Source organism: Platichthys flesus, chromosome 23 (genome assembly GCF_949316205.1).
Source record: "Platichthys flesus chromosome 23, fPlaFle2.1, whole genome shotgun sequence".
Lineage (NCBI taxonomy): Eukaryota > Metazoa > Chordata > Actinopteri > Pleuronectiformes > Pleuronectidae > Platichthys > Platichthys flesus.
In genome coordinates, this window is record NC_084967.1 from 5096226 (window position 1) to 5111020 (window position 14795).

At 42.9% G+C, this 14795-nt stretch overlaps 1 protein-coding gene across 1 annotated transcript; it reads left to right on the plus strand.

Moving 5' to 3' along the window:
• The first annotated feature begins 673 nt into the window (after positions 1–673).
• pik3cg (phosphatidylinositol-4,5-bisphosphate 3-kinase, catalytic subunit gamma) lies at positions 674–13327 on the plus strand. Its single transcript, XM_062383044.1, has 24 exons — positions 674–867; positions 2330–2549; positions 2666–2837; positions 2936–3198; positions 3561–3647; positions 3734–3834; positions 3941–4110; positions 4231–4418; positions 4790–4897; positions 5024–5108; positions 5193–5625; positions 5720–5818; positions 5909–6044; positions 7610–7675; positions 7884–8027; positions 8144–8225; positions 8506–8609; positions 8887–9033; positions 9135–9225; positions 9367–9497; positions 10223–10334; positions 10567–10724; positions 11416–11497; positions 11810–13327. Exons 2-24 carry the CDS (start codon positions 2337–2339, stop codon positions 12007–12009), a joined length of 3372 nt encoding a protein of 1123 aa, XP_062239028.1. The 5' UTR covers positions 674–867; positions 2330–2336; the 3' UTR covers positions 12010–13327.
• The last annotated feature ends 1468 nt before the right edge of the window (positions 13328–14795 follow it).

Below are 14795 nucleotides of genomic sequence, written 5' to 3' on the forward strand. Positions count from 1 at the left end.
CCACAGTGAGAAGCTGCAACACTACATACGCACTACTGTTACCAGCTGATATTTTGTGCTGTTTTAACTAAAAATTGAGAATTTCATCCATCTAACACTCATCTGGATTACATGGCAGTCACACTCTCGGCACTTCAACGCTAAATAATGACATTTAAATCAAAGTGTGAGTAGAAAACATTTGTTTTAGCTCAGGCTTTATTTGACTGATGCTTATGAAGTTTTCGACATTTTAACACCAATGAAGACTGACTATTGACTGATCAGACCAATTGCAAGTTAAATAAGATAAGATAAGATCAGATTTAATAAAATGAGATAATCCTTTATTAGTCCAGCAATGGGGAAATTTGCTATATTTCAGCAGCATGAGTCAAAATATGCATCAGCAAGTATAAAGTAGCATGCAATGCTTAGATGGCGGATAATAAGAATTAAGTGTAAGGAATATATAAACATATAAAAGGAATTAAGACTGGTAGATATAGTGTAAAAACATATAAATATGAGTCTAATAAATCATGGATGACTCTGAACATTCATGAACAAAAGGATAATTTATCATCATGAATAAACGCCGACAATCGAGACGATATAGTTAATAATCAGCACGTTGCCATGGTGATGATCACGTCTGGTAGCGGCTTTCCGCTGTGGCTGTGCGCGCTCCCGCGAGATGCGGGCACTTCTCGGCGGGCGGACGGAACTCGACAGAACACCGGTGAAGTGGAAGCCGCTGGAGTTTCCTGAAGTTGGACCGAGACTTTCAACTTGTCCTCTGGGCTCCGGGTCTCTTCATGTAGCATCAATGCCGACACTCGGGCTCACTCGTCGGGCTTTCTTCGGCCTCTGTGTCCGCCTTCGTTGGTGAGTCATAAAGTGAATGTAGTTAAAGCGACGCCTTATTATGGCAGATACCGTTACACAGTCCCAGGCTGGCCGACGAACAGGGTTTAAAGTGTATTTGCTCCGGTCAGTGTTGTGTCAGTGTTGTTTTACCAGCTGACACGCACACCAGTTTACAGACCGGCTGTTTAAAACCACACTGTGTAGTTCAGGCTGTATTTTCCACTCACATCCAGGCTGCGTCGAGTTTTGCTTCCTGCTTCTCTAAACTTCCTCTGGTTGAAGAAAGAAACTCCAGTAATGAATCCTCCTGTGATCACAGGGGAACAGTCACTTTAACGATGCTGTCAGTAGCGTTGTAGATCATGTCATGTTCCTGATGAGTTCAATATAAAAAATGATATTTACAATTGTACTGTTCAAAATAGCTGAATAATCTATTCAATCAATATTGGATATATGGGATTTGAATTGTTGGCCAGACAAATTATGATGGTTATAATTCAAAGATTATTGGAGCAAATAATCAGCTGATTGATCAATAGTGGAAAGAACAGCCGAGTTGTAAACCCTCCTCTTTTCTCTTTCTGTCGAGTTTGAATCACTATTTATATCCCACCTCAGCTTCCTGTTTCAGCCGTAAGACTTAAGAGTGCAGGAACAGACGCTGCTTCAAGCTGATTCTTTGTCAGTGCACTCACACTCTCATGAATACAGTTTGTTTATGTTGGTCCATAGCCTGAAACCAGGCTTAACAGACTGTGACTCTAACTGTGAACTCTGACATCTTCCAGATCAGCTGATCTGAGTCAGCTCCATCAACTTCACTCTGAGATAAGCACATGTAGGACGAAGGGGAAATAATGGATGACATTTTAATCCTGCTATTCCCAATGGCTAATGGTAAATAAAGATAATAACAAAATGATAAACGCGATAGGAAGATGCCATCAGGGTGACCATGAGAAATGATTTCTAATAGGATTTGAATCTATGGATGGATCTGTTAATTATTGTTTCAGCAAAGCCATAATGTTAAAGTATTGAATGTAAGCTGGGTGGATGTCTCTGTCCGTACACTCATGATTGATTGATCATAAAAGAGGTAACATTGGGTGGCAAGCCACAGTGTTGAGGTCCTGCTGATACATGCACTCAACAAATAGCGAGCGGTCATATCATTCATCTTTCAGTTGCTTGACCAGAGAACCCAGAGTTTCTCTCGTCTCAGGGTAAACAAGCTCTAATTATTCAGTAAACCTGCACTTTGAAACAGAGGCCAGAAGGTCAGAGGTCAAAGATCGGATTACCAATACTCCAATATGCTATAGGTGAATTATATCCATATCGCCGCCATCTTCTTTACTCTTCTTATTTTCATCCGCCTCGTATTTTTACACGTGATGGTCACAGGGTCACAGGTTAATGGTAGACAGCATAAGAGTGTCTCATTTGGTTTCTCCTGTCTCTTGTCCCCCTGAAGCTAGGCGATGGACCGGCAGCAGTTCCAGGTGAGCGACGAAGAGCCTATAGACGTGCGAGAACACATCCCGAGGAGGAGGAGGAAGAAGGCCATCTCGTCATCCTCCACCGCCTCCATGGACCAGATCTCCATCGAGTTCGTCCTGCCCACGGTGGCGTGGGGCGGAGTCAGCCCTGACGTCCTGCAGCTGGAGGTCGCCGGGAACTGGACAGTGGAACAGGTCTGCTACTTCACCGGTTCGATACTGATGATCATGTGTTTAGGGATGTTACAGAGAGGATGATGATGATAGTGGCTTTAAACACCTTCTTAATTCGCACGTTTCCTGACTCCCAGGTGAAAGCTCAGGTTTGGCTGAAGGCGGTGACTTCAAACATCAGTCCCGACTTCTACGAGCGGTTTTCCCCCGACCACTGCATCCTGCTCTACCAGAAGAAAGGCAACGTGTGCGAGATCTACGACAAGCACCAGGTCTTCCAGACGCTCGACTGCATCCGCTACTGGAGAGGTACTGACCAGTGACTGATGTTTTCACTCCTGCACAGTGAGTCTGTAGCTGTACCGCTGTGAACGTGTGTCTGTTGTGTTTGTAAAAAAAAACCAAAGCCCTGAAGAAAGACGTGGGGCGGATCCAGTTGGTGCCCCGTCCCCAGCCCTCGGATGAGGCCATGCGTTACCAGCGCTACCTCAACTACCTGATCGCCTACGACGTGACTGATGTCAGCAACGTGCACGACGACGAGCTGGAGTTCACCCGCAGGAAGCTGCTGACGCCGCGGCGCATCGAGTTGTCCAACCGCGACCCGCAGCTCTACTCCATGGACCCCTGGGTGACCCGCAAACCACTGCCCGAGCATCTGCTCAGCAAAGTGTGTGGGGTTTTCATATTTGAAGGAACAATTTATGATAACCTCTGGAATATATAGTGCAGCTGGTCCCAAATATGTTTTCAGTCATGGCACATATAATTAATGTTGTCGTATTTTCTAAAATTAATACAAAGCTGGAATATGTTTCATATGGATCATATTACTGATTAAAAATAAGAAAGAGCATTTGATTTTAGACACCATTATCCTTTAATCAGCTGATGAATGTGACCAACATTATTCTTTAATTTAATTAAATTTTTACTTTTTATACTTCTAAGTGAACTTTTATACTGAATGTTTCTGTATTCAGTGTTTTCATTATTTGTTAATTGGCTCCGTTGTGTATTTCCACTCCTCAGCTCAGTAACAGTCAGATCCTGGTGGTGATCCACATCACCCAAGCCAGCCAGACCATCAAGGTCTCCGTGGACGACACACCGGCACAGGTAGACAAATGCAGCGATGCACTCGGCTCATGTGTTTACCGCTCTCTTTTCTTAGTCCCTGTTTTCTTTGCTTCATCTTTCATCAGGTGTTGTCGAGCTTTTTCGTCAAGTTGGCAAATAAAAGACCTCTGCTGGGCATCCCTGAAGACGTGTGTGAGGCAGACTACGTGCTACGTGTGTGTGGCAGGTATGTGAGAACATCTGGAATCACACCAGAACTGCTTCGGTTTAGTTAATTTGTTTATTTTACTTTTCAACTTCGAAAGTAACATTTTCAGCGTCTGCTTTCACAGGGAGGAGTATCTGTACGGGGATAAACCACTGCAGAGCTTCAACTGGATCCGTCAGTGTCTGAAGAATGGCGAGGAGATCCACCTGGTTCTGGAGACGCAGCCTGAACCTGATCTGGATCTGGTCCACAAGGAGGACTGGGCCCAGGTGGATGACTGCACCGGTGTCGCAGGTAACAACTCGAACACAAAAATATATATTTGTGTTTGATGTTCAATATCTATTGTTTCCATTTAGTATTAGTGATATATGACCAAACCCCTAAACCTTCTCCTAACTTTCCCTTCATCAGGTACCCATGAGCAGCTGACCATCGATGAGAAGGACCATGAGCGAGTGTTCACCATCTCCATGTGGGACTGTAACAGGAAGTTCAGGGTGAAGGTGCTGGGCATCGATATCCCATCGCTGCCTAAGATCCCAGAGTTCATTGTCTTCATAGAGGCCAGTATCTTCCACGGCCAGCAGCTTTTAGCTCAGGTAAACAAAACGGAAAGTACTTTGAAGCACACAAAAGAGAGGAGAAAACCCCAAAAGATCAGCCGCAACAGCTCCTTGTTTTTTTATGATGTTCCCTTTCAATATTTAAAAGGGATCTGATGTAAAAAAAAAAGAAAAGACTAGATGTTTTACATAGATGTAACCATGGTGGACAACACATTTTGTTTCCTTGAATGCATCAAAAATCTAAACTCTAGATCCAGCGAATTACATGTCTTAGATCTTGTTAGTTTTATAACTATCTATTTCATGAAGCACTGACTATATTGTTTTTGTACTTTACCGTTTTAAAAACCATACAGAGCTTTGTTTGGATGACAGAGAGTTTAACCCTGAGTTTATTCTTTCAGGAGAGGACATCCTCCAAAACCTTCAATGAAGAAGTGCTGTGGAACTGCTGGCTGGAGTTCAACATTAAAATCAAAGACCTGCCTAAAGGGGCGCGCCTCAACCTCCAGGTCAGACATCTAGTTCAGAGCTGGTGTTTGTAACCACTGTAGAACTGAATGAATTTAGCTTGAATCATACATATTTATGTCTTCTGCTGTACAATGATCCTGCTCTACACTATTCTTCTAACCCAGGTGGTTTGTGGGAAACAACCTCAGACACCGAACTCCAAGGGAAGCTCTTACCAGGACAACACAGGAGGAGGAGGCAGCCATGATGGTGAGATTTCCTTGCGTGAAGCAGGCTCTCATGCTGATAGTTAACAGAATGAGACTTATCACTGTCTCTCTGTCCGTCTTTCAGCAAAGACCAAGAGCCGTCTCCTGTACTATGTCAACCTGCTCCTCATCGACCACCGCTCGCTGCTCCGCCAGGGCGAGTTCATCCTCCACATGTGGAAAATGCCCGAGAAGAGCGAGGACAGCAGCAGCAGCAGCATCAACGCAGACAAGCTCACCTCGGCGACCAACCCGGACAAGGCCTCATCCATGGCCGTCGCCATCCTACTGGACAAGTACTGCTACCCTGTGGTGCTGCCCAAGGGTCGGGACGTGAGCCGGGACGCGGCCGCTGGGGGCGAGGAGGCCGAGGCCGGGGAGCGGGGTCACAGGGAGATGCCGAACCATCTGAAGAAGCAGTTTGAGGCTATCGTGGCGACCGACCCCCTGAATCCGCTCAGTCCTGAGGATAAAGAGCTGCTCTGGCACTTCAGACACGAGTGTATGCGCGACCCAAGGTACTTTTCTGACTTCAAATGTTACATTATTTGTGTTTTTCTTCCTGGTATTACCTGATTTGTAATTCTGAAAGTAATCTCTCCCTCTCCCCAGGGCGTACCCTAAGCTGCTGAGCTCAGTCCGATGGGGGAAGCAGGAGGATGTGTTGGCGACACACCGTCTGTTGGAGCGCAGCAGCGCTTGGGACAGCAGGTACACGGGTTCTTCATACTGCCTCTACATGGTTGTGTCCTCAGTCGGAGCAGACTCCCATAACCCGTGCTTTGTATTGTTCTCCTGCAGCGGTCTGGATGTTGGTCTGGCTATGCAGCTGCTCGACTGTCATTACTCTGACGCCCAGGTTCGCTCCATGGCCGTCAGGAAGCTGGAGACGCTGGAGGACGACGATGTGCTCAGATATCTTCTGCAGCTTGTACAGGTGAAGCTTTTTACGGATGCTTGGGCTACAGCCACACGCCTACATGTTCATTAAAAAACCCATCAACTCTGCTAAAGATAAGCATGGTGTTCACATTACTCTGCTACAACAGAGAAGTTTGGAAAAGCTGCTGGCCCCAATTTACTTTGAAAACTATTTAGGCCGTTTTAGTCTGGATGGGCAGCCCTTATTCGTCAGGCTCCTATCTCATGATGCCCATCTGGAAGAAAACAACAATAACAGTGCTTGCCTCTGCAAAACAAGCCTGTTTTGTTATCACCTGTGGCAGGAAGTAGGTGCAACCAGACCAATTAACCAGTGCTAACACAACACCATTTGACACTTCCTGAAGCAAATTCTAGTATGGGACCTCTCATCTCTCTCATCTGAGCTGCTGTTATACCAAGTCATTGTTTATTTTATCAGGACAGTACAAAATTAACTTATGATGCTATGGAGCATTACTTCCAGTAAATATCCTGCTCCATGTTTGTCTTCTGACGTGTTTCCATATTTGACTCTGTGGTCACTTTGCATAAGCAGTTTGAATTATCCGCTGAGACAAACAGTGCAGCCTTTTGGTCCTGATAGGAAAATGACTCTTTCCCGCAACATACTGATGTCATTGTATCCTCTGCACGTCAGCAACACATGGAGGTTTTCATTCCAGTACATGTGCAGAGAGGGACATAAATAACTACTGACTCACACCAGGTAGGACCTCTGTCCTTTAAGCAGTTACTATGTGTAACTCTGTCTGTCATGCCTCCGCACCCAGCGACAGCCAGTGGAGTGAGGCGTTCCATTTTAGGGTTGTCGTTGCGTCTGTCCGTCCAAGTCTTGTGAGGACAATAACTCAAGAATACCTCGAGGGAATTTCTTCAAACTTGGGACAAACAGTCTCTCGAACTCAAAGATTAACTAAATTAGATGAACTGATTAGAAGGGCAAAAACAAAAAGTGTAGAGCGCAACATGGATAATCAATTACAAGCATTTGCTCACCCTGTTGTCTTTGCTAACAGCTGTTGTGCAGGTAAATGCTGCTGTACGTGAGTGGTCATGTGATATGCATGTTCAGGAGTGTTAGTATGGACAGGGATTACAACTTCTATTGAGGCAAAATGTTCGTGTGGACAGAGATGTAGACGTAGTAGTATGGATGCAGCCGCAGACTGGATTTGATGAAAGACTCTTCCTTCCTATCTGGTGACAAATCCTCTTTAATATTCTCCTCACTGCCTCCAAACCTGGTACCAGAGCAGAGCACCTCTGGGGGGCCTACAGCTTATCTATTCATCTATTCATCTATTCATCTATTCATCTATTCATCTATCCATCTATCCATCTTTTCATCCATCCATCCATCTAAAAGTACTCATCCTGTTATTTGCTTTATCATTAAGTTAAGAATTCTGACGGGGTAGAGTAGGGTACAGTCATTACATCGCTGGGTTGCAACTTTAAAGGTTTGCGACAATGGTTAAGACAATAATTAATAAGAATAATAATTCACTTTCCTAATATTAATTTGTGTTTGTGTGTTTTTTTTTTTGTCTGTGGCAGGCGGTGAAGTTTGAGCCCTACCATGACAGTGCCCTGGTGAGGTTCCTGCTGAAGAGAGCTCTGAGGGTAGGCAGGCCCAGCATCTGTCTGTCTGTTTTACATTGTCTCACACTCTTTGTAGTGTGCTTGTGTGTTTCTCTGTGGTGTCTATATTTGATCTTATTCATCTCCGCTGTGTCTTTTTTATGGATTGATATATGATGCATTTGGACAAGACATTCGATTCACCTCAGCCTTCCTGTTGTCCTCCCTGTGTTTGGTTTTCCCTCCACAGAGTAAGCGTATTGGTCATTTTCTCTTCTGGTTCCTGCGCAGTGAGATCGCTCAGTCCATGCACTACCAGCAGAGATATGCTGTCCTGCTGGAGGCCTACCTCAGAGGCTGCGGGGAAGCCATGCTCAGGGACTACAGAGAACAGGTCAGTCAGGCTTTGAACACGACTCCTGTAGTTCAGTTTGGGTTTAATTAGAAAAAAAATTAAAATCACTGAGCAGCTTTTTTAGCAACTCACAATGTGAACTGACACTCTCCAAGGTGGAGATGACCGAGGCGCTGCAGAAAGTCACCCGTGAGATGAAGGCCATGTGTGCTGACAAATATGACGTCACTGCACAAGGTAAGAAATTCTTTCTGTGCTCTGTGATCTGAACTTAGCAGTATGAACTAGAGTGGATGTTTGGACTCAATTTTTGAGTTACTGGCTGAAGTGTTGCAATGAAAACCACAGAAGGGGAAATTATTGAAGTTCAGTAGCAGAAGTATCTTTTTTTAAAGATTTCTGTTGAGAAATAACTTCCGGGAAGTGAAACTAACGTGTGTGTGTGTGTGTGTGTGTGTGTGTGTGTTTGTGTTTGTGTGAATGTGTGGTTGTGTGTGTGTGTTTCTGTGTGTGTCAGTGGTGTTTCAGTTGCGTCAGAAACTGGAGACTCTGCAGTCGTCTGGTCTGCCAGAGAGTTTCAGGGTCCCGTATGATCCTGGACTGAGAGCTGGAGCCCTGATGGTGAGAGCCACATACACACATACTGGTATTATATCAAACATACACACACACACACACACACACAAATAAACACGCACATGTATTTATATATATATACATATATATATATATACACATATAAAAATACTTTAGGGAAAGGGAGAAATAACGACAGAAATTAAAACAAGTGGCTACAGTCCAGTGTGGTAAAGAAGACTAAACTGGTTTTACATTAGGAACGTCATATCCTGGAGTATAATACTGACTTTCAGAATAAATGCTGTATACGCGCACACAGATTGAGCAGTGCAAAGTGATGGCGTCTAAGAAGAAGCCGCTGTGGCTGCAGTTCAAAAGGGCCGACCCCACCACTCTGTCCAAAGACCCCATCGGCATCATCTTCAAAGACGGGGACGACCTCCGACAGGATATGCTCATCCTTCAGGTGGGTGGCGACTTGGTCTCAAACAAAGATGCTTTTAAGATATGCTATTAAATAAAGACTCTTATTCTTTGCAAATTCGTTCACACATGTTGTCCCTGCAGATTCTGCTGATCATGGAGTCAATCTGGGAGACTGAGTCACTGGATCTCTGCCTGTTACCGTATGGCTGCATCTCCACTGGGAACAGAATAGGTCGGTTATACTCCCAGGGTGGGGTATGGTTTGGGTTGATACTTTTTAAACCTTTCCAGTGCCTAAAAAGTGACATTACTGATACTTATTTTATATACAAATGCACAAAATGATGTGAAAAATATCTCTTTGTCTTTGTAGGTATGATTGAGATTGTAAAGGATGCCACCACTATTGCCAACATCCAACAGAGTGTAGTTGGGAGCACTGGTGCCTTTAAGGATGAAATCCTTTATCAGTGGCTGCGGGACAAGTGTGTCAGTGAGGACAAGGTACAACACACGCTCAGGCTTCAGTTTCAGCAAATCAGACAGCATGTCAATTATTATTGTGTTAACCTCTTCTTCACTAGTCTTTACTCTTTTGTGTAAACAGTTCTATGTTCCTTTATATCTGTAGTACTTAACATAGATGTTCAATTTCTTTCATGATGCTACTAAAAAAAAGTTTGTAAACTCTGCATAAACCTTCTATAGTATATAATTGAATGAATATGCTGATGGAGCAGTTATGAAAGCTTATCAGATGTAAGAGGAAGTAGCAGTGTAACTCGCAGGAAAGAAATAACCCACAGTTTTTCGCCTTCACCATAACAATCCAACACACACACACACACACACACACACACACAACACATACATGACACCTGCACCTTTTGTTTCTGTATCTCATTTGTTCTTTGTTGTTCTAGCTCTGTTTTTGACAATCCACTGAAGGTGTCCTTCCTGAAGGCGTCTCCACACTGTGCTTCAGTATGCTCTTCTGTCTAACATGTCACAGCACAGTTCTTTTATAACATGCACATTGAGGGTTTCTAAAGGAAGAGGGTGGTTTTTCATTGTTGCACTATTTCACACATTTGCCCAGCTGCGAGCTGTCGAGCTACCACAGCACAAAGACACCGTTTCCTCTTCTTACTCATAGACACGGTAAATGAACTTCAAAAGGGGGTTTCCTGTGCGTCAAAACCTTTTTTTTTTCTACTCCTTCTCTGTAGTTTCAGGAGGCTGTGGAGAAGTTTCTGTATTCCTGTGGTGGCTACTGTGTGGCCACATATGTTCTGGGCATTGGGGATCGCCACAATGACAACATCATGATCACTGAATCTGGTAATGAGGCTGTTTGTGTTTTCTTCTCACTGTGAGGCAAACTGAAGTGACAGTGTCAACTTCTGGTATTGCTAAAATCTTCCCCTTTAATTAAAACAATTCTAATATATGAGTCTTAAAGGGATATACACATTTCGGGCTCATATGCACTTTGTTTAATGCATTAATTCAACATGGAGCCCTAAAGGTCTACAGGAAGTACTGAAACCTAGTTTCCTTTGTTTTCCTGCAGGGAATCTCTTCCACATCGACTTCGGTCACATCCTGGGGAATTATAAGAGCTTCATGGGAATCAATAAGGAGTGGGTTCCCTTCGTGCTCACACCAGACTTCCTGTACGTCATGGGAACGTCGGGAAAGAAAAGTAGCCCCCACTTTCAGAAGTTCCAGGTGACAATATAGATATATTCACACATGCACCCACCATTGTTTGAGTGTGTCAGAGTTAGGCCATCATAGGTCATCTCTAATGATTGTGGTTTGCACTCTTCCTGGAGCTGGTGGTTTGCGTTGATGGTCCTGACCTTCAGCCATCGTTGCATAACACGTAATATATACATAATAATGCTTCTAGAAATAGAAGCAAAATAACAGTGGTGTTGCTTTCCACTGCTGGAGACAGTAAAGGGATTAGGTTTGTTGCTGATGTTTCTGCTACACTGATAAATGGGAAAATGCTATCGTTAGTTTTCAAGCAGTTGCAAAACATATAGGTAGCTCCTTTAAGAAACCAAATCAGCTAGCTACTGTTTTCCTCATGGATGGATGACTTATCTCAACGTCCTCCAACTATCCAGAAATGAAGCTAGATATCAATGCAACCATCTTGCACATTTGGTGACACGGTCTGCGCAGGAGTGATCGGGGAATTGAGCTGCGGTGCAAGACAATCTCAGCTGTCAATCATGGCGTATATGTCTATAACAATATCACGACCAATACTGCATCCAGGCACCAGGTGGCGATCAAGACCCTAAGTCATCATTTCTGGTGATCAGTCAGGTCGTCCATCTTTATTTACGGTGGGCTGTATGTACAGGATATATATATTATAATTACGCATTTCCTGTCTCGGTCACAGGACGTGTGTGTGAAGGCTTATCTCGCTCTTCGGCATCACACCGACCTGCTCATCATCCTCTTCTCCATGATGCTGATGACTGGTAAGATCCCCTCCCTCTTAAAGCCAGATTTTTGTGTGTTTGAACTTTTACAGCTGAGCAACACTATTTTATTAAAGCCATAGGACTGTTGATGTTTTTGAACTGGATCACAAAAAACTGTAGTTGACAATATGTAGATTTAGATGTAGGTTTTTTATCACATTTTTTATTGTTCATAGACACTTTTTGTTTTTGACTGAAAGAGAACATCTACATTACTTAACTATAAATAATATACCAATAGCTAGATACTGACAGATGTGAACACTTCTGTCTGGAAAATGGAATCTAATAACTCTCGTGTATTAACAGGCATGCCCCAGCTGACTAGCAAGGAGGACATCGAGTACATCCGAGAGGCATTGACTGTCGGCCGCAACGAGGACGAAGCTCAACGCCACCTGCTGGACCAGATAGAGATTTGCAGGGAGAAGGGCTGGATGGTTCAGATCAACTGGTTTGTTCACCTGGTGCTGGGGATCAAACAGGGTGTGGACAAACGGTCCACTTAGTTCAAGTTGAGAAAGTTTTAAGTAAAAAAAATGTAAGGATCGCATCAGGAGGATTTGTTAGATGGCTCCCCCTTGTGGCAATGAGATTACACACGTCCTCGCAACACATCTTTCTGTTTTATACACGGTAGTCTTTCCTTGAACGCCAAGCAAACTGTTCCTGTGTGCTTCTGACGTTGGGTGTGTGTTGGGTGCTTCCAAGGTTTTTCTCCCATTGGTTCCTGCCATGGTTGTGCCCCTCCTCCGCTTTGGGTGACCAATCATTGCTTGTTGATGTACAACGCATCACTAATAGATATATTTATGTAACCGACATTCACATGTATTTAAAAGTCCTTTAATCCAGTCTTAAATCTATTCACTGGTGAAGATAACCAGAGCAGAACATAAAAACCAAAGGAGAGAAAGTTTTCATTGCATTGCTTAGACCAAGTCCAACATCCACACCAAGCTCACAAAATGAATATCTTTTATTTTATTTTGCTCAAAATCTTCAACCTCAAACCTGCTGCACAATTTTCCTTTAGTCCTGTTTCCAAAGTCTTACCATATCTATAAAATGAGCGTAAAATGTTTACTGATGAACCACAACACAACCCCCAAATGAAACGTGTTAGATGTTAATTGAATTGTCACTGAAGTCGTGCTGCTGTTATCCCAGGGAGAACTGTCAGGACACTGTCACACATATGCAAATGCGATGCAGATGCCCTGTGCAGATCTTGAAGGTAATGGAATATTAATGAAGTGTTTTTGGGTGATAATGTTTTTTCTTTTAATTTATACATCATTCATCTTTTTTATTTGCACAGACCATCAACAGGGATTCTTGTCTGTACTTAAAAACTTGGTGCTCGTGACATTTTGATTCCATAAAACACATTAACAGTCAAATCTAATAATGTTAATTTATAACTAGTGTGGAAGACACTAGAGGCACAGTCATGTGACCGTGGCCTGTGACATCGAGCACATGCTGGTCAGTGCTGATGTCACTTCCAATAGGATTATGGAATATACTGCTTAGGATAGTTAAACTTAAACCCTTCAAGCTTTCAGAGGTTTTTGTGTTAAAGCACAGCTGGGCAGAGACGGACACAAGTAAAGAGACAAACCTGATGACCCATAATTGAAGTCTGGAAAAGTATGGATCATCATAGGTTACGGATGAATTTTGAGAGATGTGTCGCAGGGATCGAACTTTTTTTTATTGAAGCCATTTGTTGCTGTAAATATTTTTCAAATGATTCTGCAAAGTGAAATAATTTGAACTTGTTAGCTTCTCGTGTTATTGGAAAATTAAAGTCATGTGCTCTGATTTCTTGTATTTCTTTTTCTTTCTCAAGAAATTGAGTGATTTTCAGCGTTTTATAGTGAAGTTCAAACAATGCACGTCCCCTCTCTAATCCTCGAGCTCCCCTTTTCACTTGAGTACTATTCTGACCCTTCTATCAACTGTGATACTCAACTTTGACCAGAAGAGGGGGCAACACTGCAACCCCTCACTCACAGCAACACGTTTTTAGGACTGACACTCCATCACCAGCTCATCTTCCCCTCCTCTCCAACCCCCCTCTTCCTCCTCTGTCACCCATTCCCTTATGTTGCACTCACAAGGCTTTCTTTGTTTAAATCTCCCTGTCTCATTCCACAGAAAAGTGTGAGTGGGCGTGAAGTGCAGTCTCTTCAATATGAGTTTGCTTTATGGAGATGAACTGATGTATATGTTTTGATGAACAGGGCATTGAGAGTCTAAATGGATTAGACAATAATCCTCTTCATTCCCCACAGGCCTCTCTCTACTCTCACTGTAGAAACAATGGGAGCTTTTTATCATACCTACTGTAGAAGCTTATCTGACAAGTGATGAGCGTGAATAGACATGAAAACAGATTGCTGCGCCGTTAACCCCCCCCCCCCCTTGCTTAGCATTTCTCCTTTAACATTCATATTGTTGGATATGAATTTGTTCACATGTCCTTATGCTTTATAGATGTGAGATCACAGTGAACATAAATAAGATCATCCATCTTGAATCAAAAAGACAAAACAAAAGACAAAGCAGGTAAGGAAGCTTTATTTTCTAGCAAGCTACAAATCTATTGAGGAAATTATATGGATTACATCTATATATATAAAAAAAAATAAATCAATTACTAGTCTTTAAAAGTGTAATTTATTAGAAAAACAGAAAATCCAATGTGAATATGAGTGGGTACTATTCAGTTAAATAATTAATATTATGCAATGGTGTCAGTGGCTTTAACAACGAGCCATCCCTCGCTGTTCTCTTGACAGGTATAAATTGATGAATGAGAAAAGAAACATCTTGCGGTGAGATTCACAAACATAAGTGGGACCGTTCCCTCAGCAAGTTAGAGCAAGTCCTTTTTTCTGTAGTCTATGAAGCCTGTATTTTAGTGGAAGTTATTAATTTAATCAGATGTATATCACCCAGCTAATGTTAACTTAAACCTGCTCTGTGTGGATTTAGGCCACAGGTGGGGCTATAGAGTAACGTTTTTACTATCAGTGGGTCCATGTTTTGTGTTAACGTGCAACTTGATCCACAGTCCTGCTGCCTGATGCCATTTTTGAGAGTAAAATATAAAAAAAAAAAAAAAGTGAGAGATAAAAAAAAATTGTGAATTTGCACAAATCTATTCCACACAGAGCAGGGTGTAATAAAAAAAGTGAAAGGGTCTGAATACTCTACTATAGTAATACCCTAACCCTGTCTGGTATGGTATGTAGTATAATACTGTAATAGACCATAATTTGATATG

What these genes read in the sequence shown, in the direction of transcription:
- pik3cg (XM_062383044.1), top strand. Translation starts at nt 2,337, where the DNA reads ATGGACCGGCAGCAGTTCCAGGTGAGCGACGAAGAGCCTATAGACGTG. An exon ending in TGGACGACACACCGGCACAG is followed by an intron (nt 3,648 to 3,733) that starts GTAGACAAATGC and finishes ATCTTTCATCAG; the next exon opens with GTGTTGTCGAGCTTTTTCGT. An exon ending in TGAGAGCTGGAGCCCTGATG is followed by an intron (nt 8,610 to 8,886) that starts GTGAGAGCCACA and finishes ACGCGCACACAG; the next exon opens with ATTGAGCAGTGCAAAGTGAT.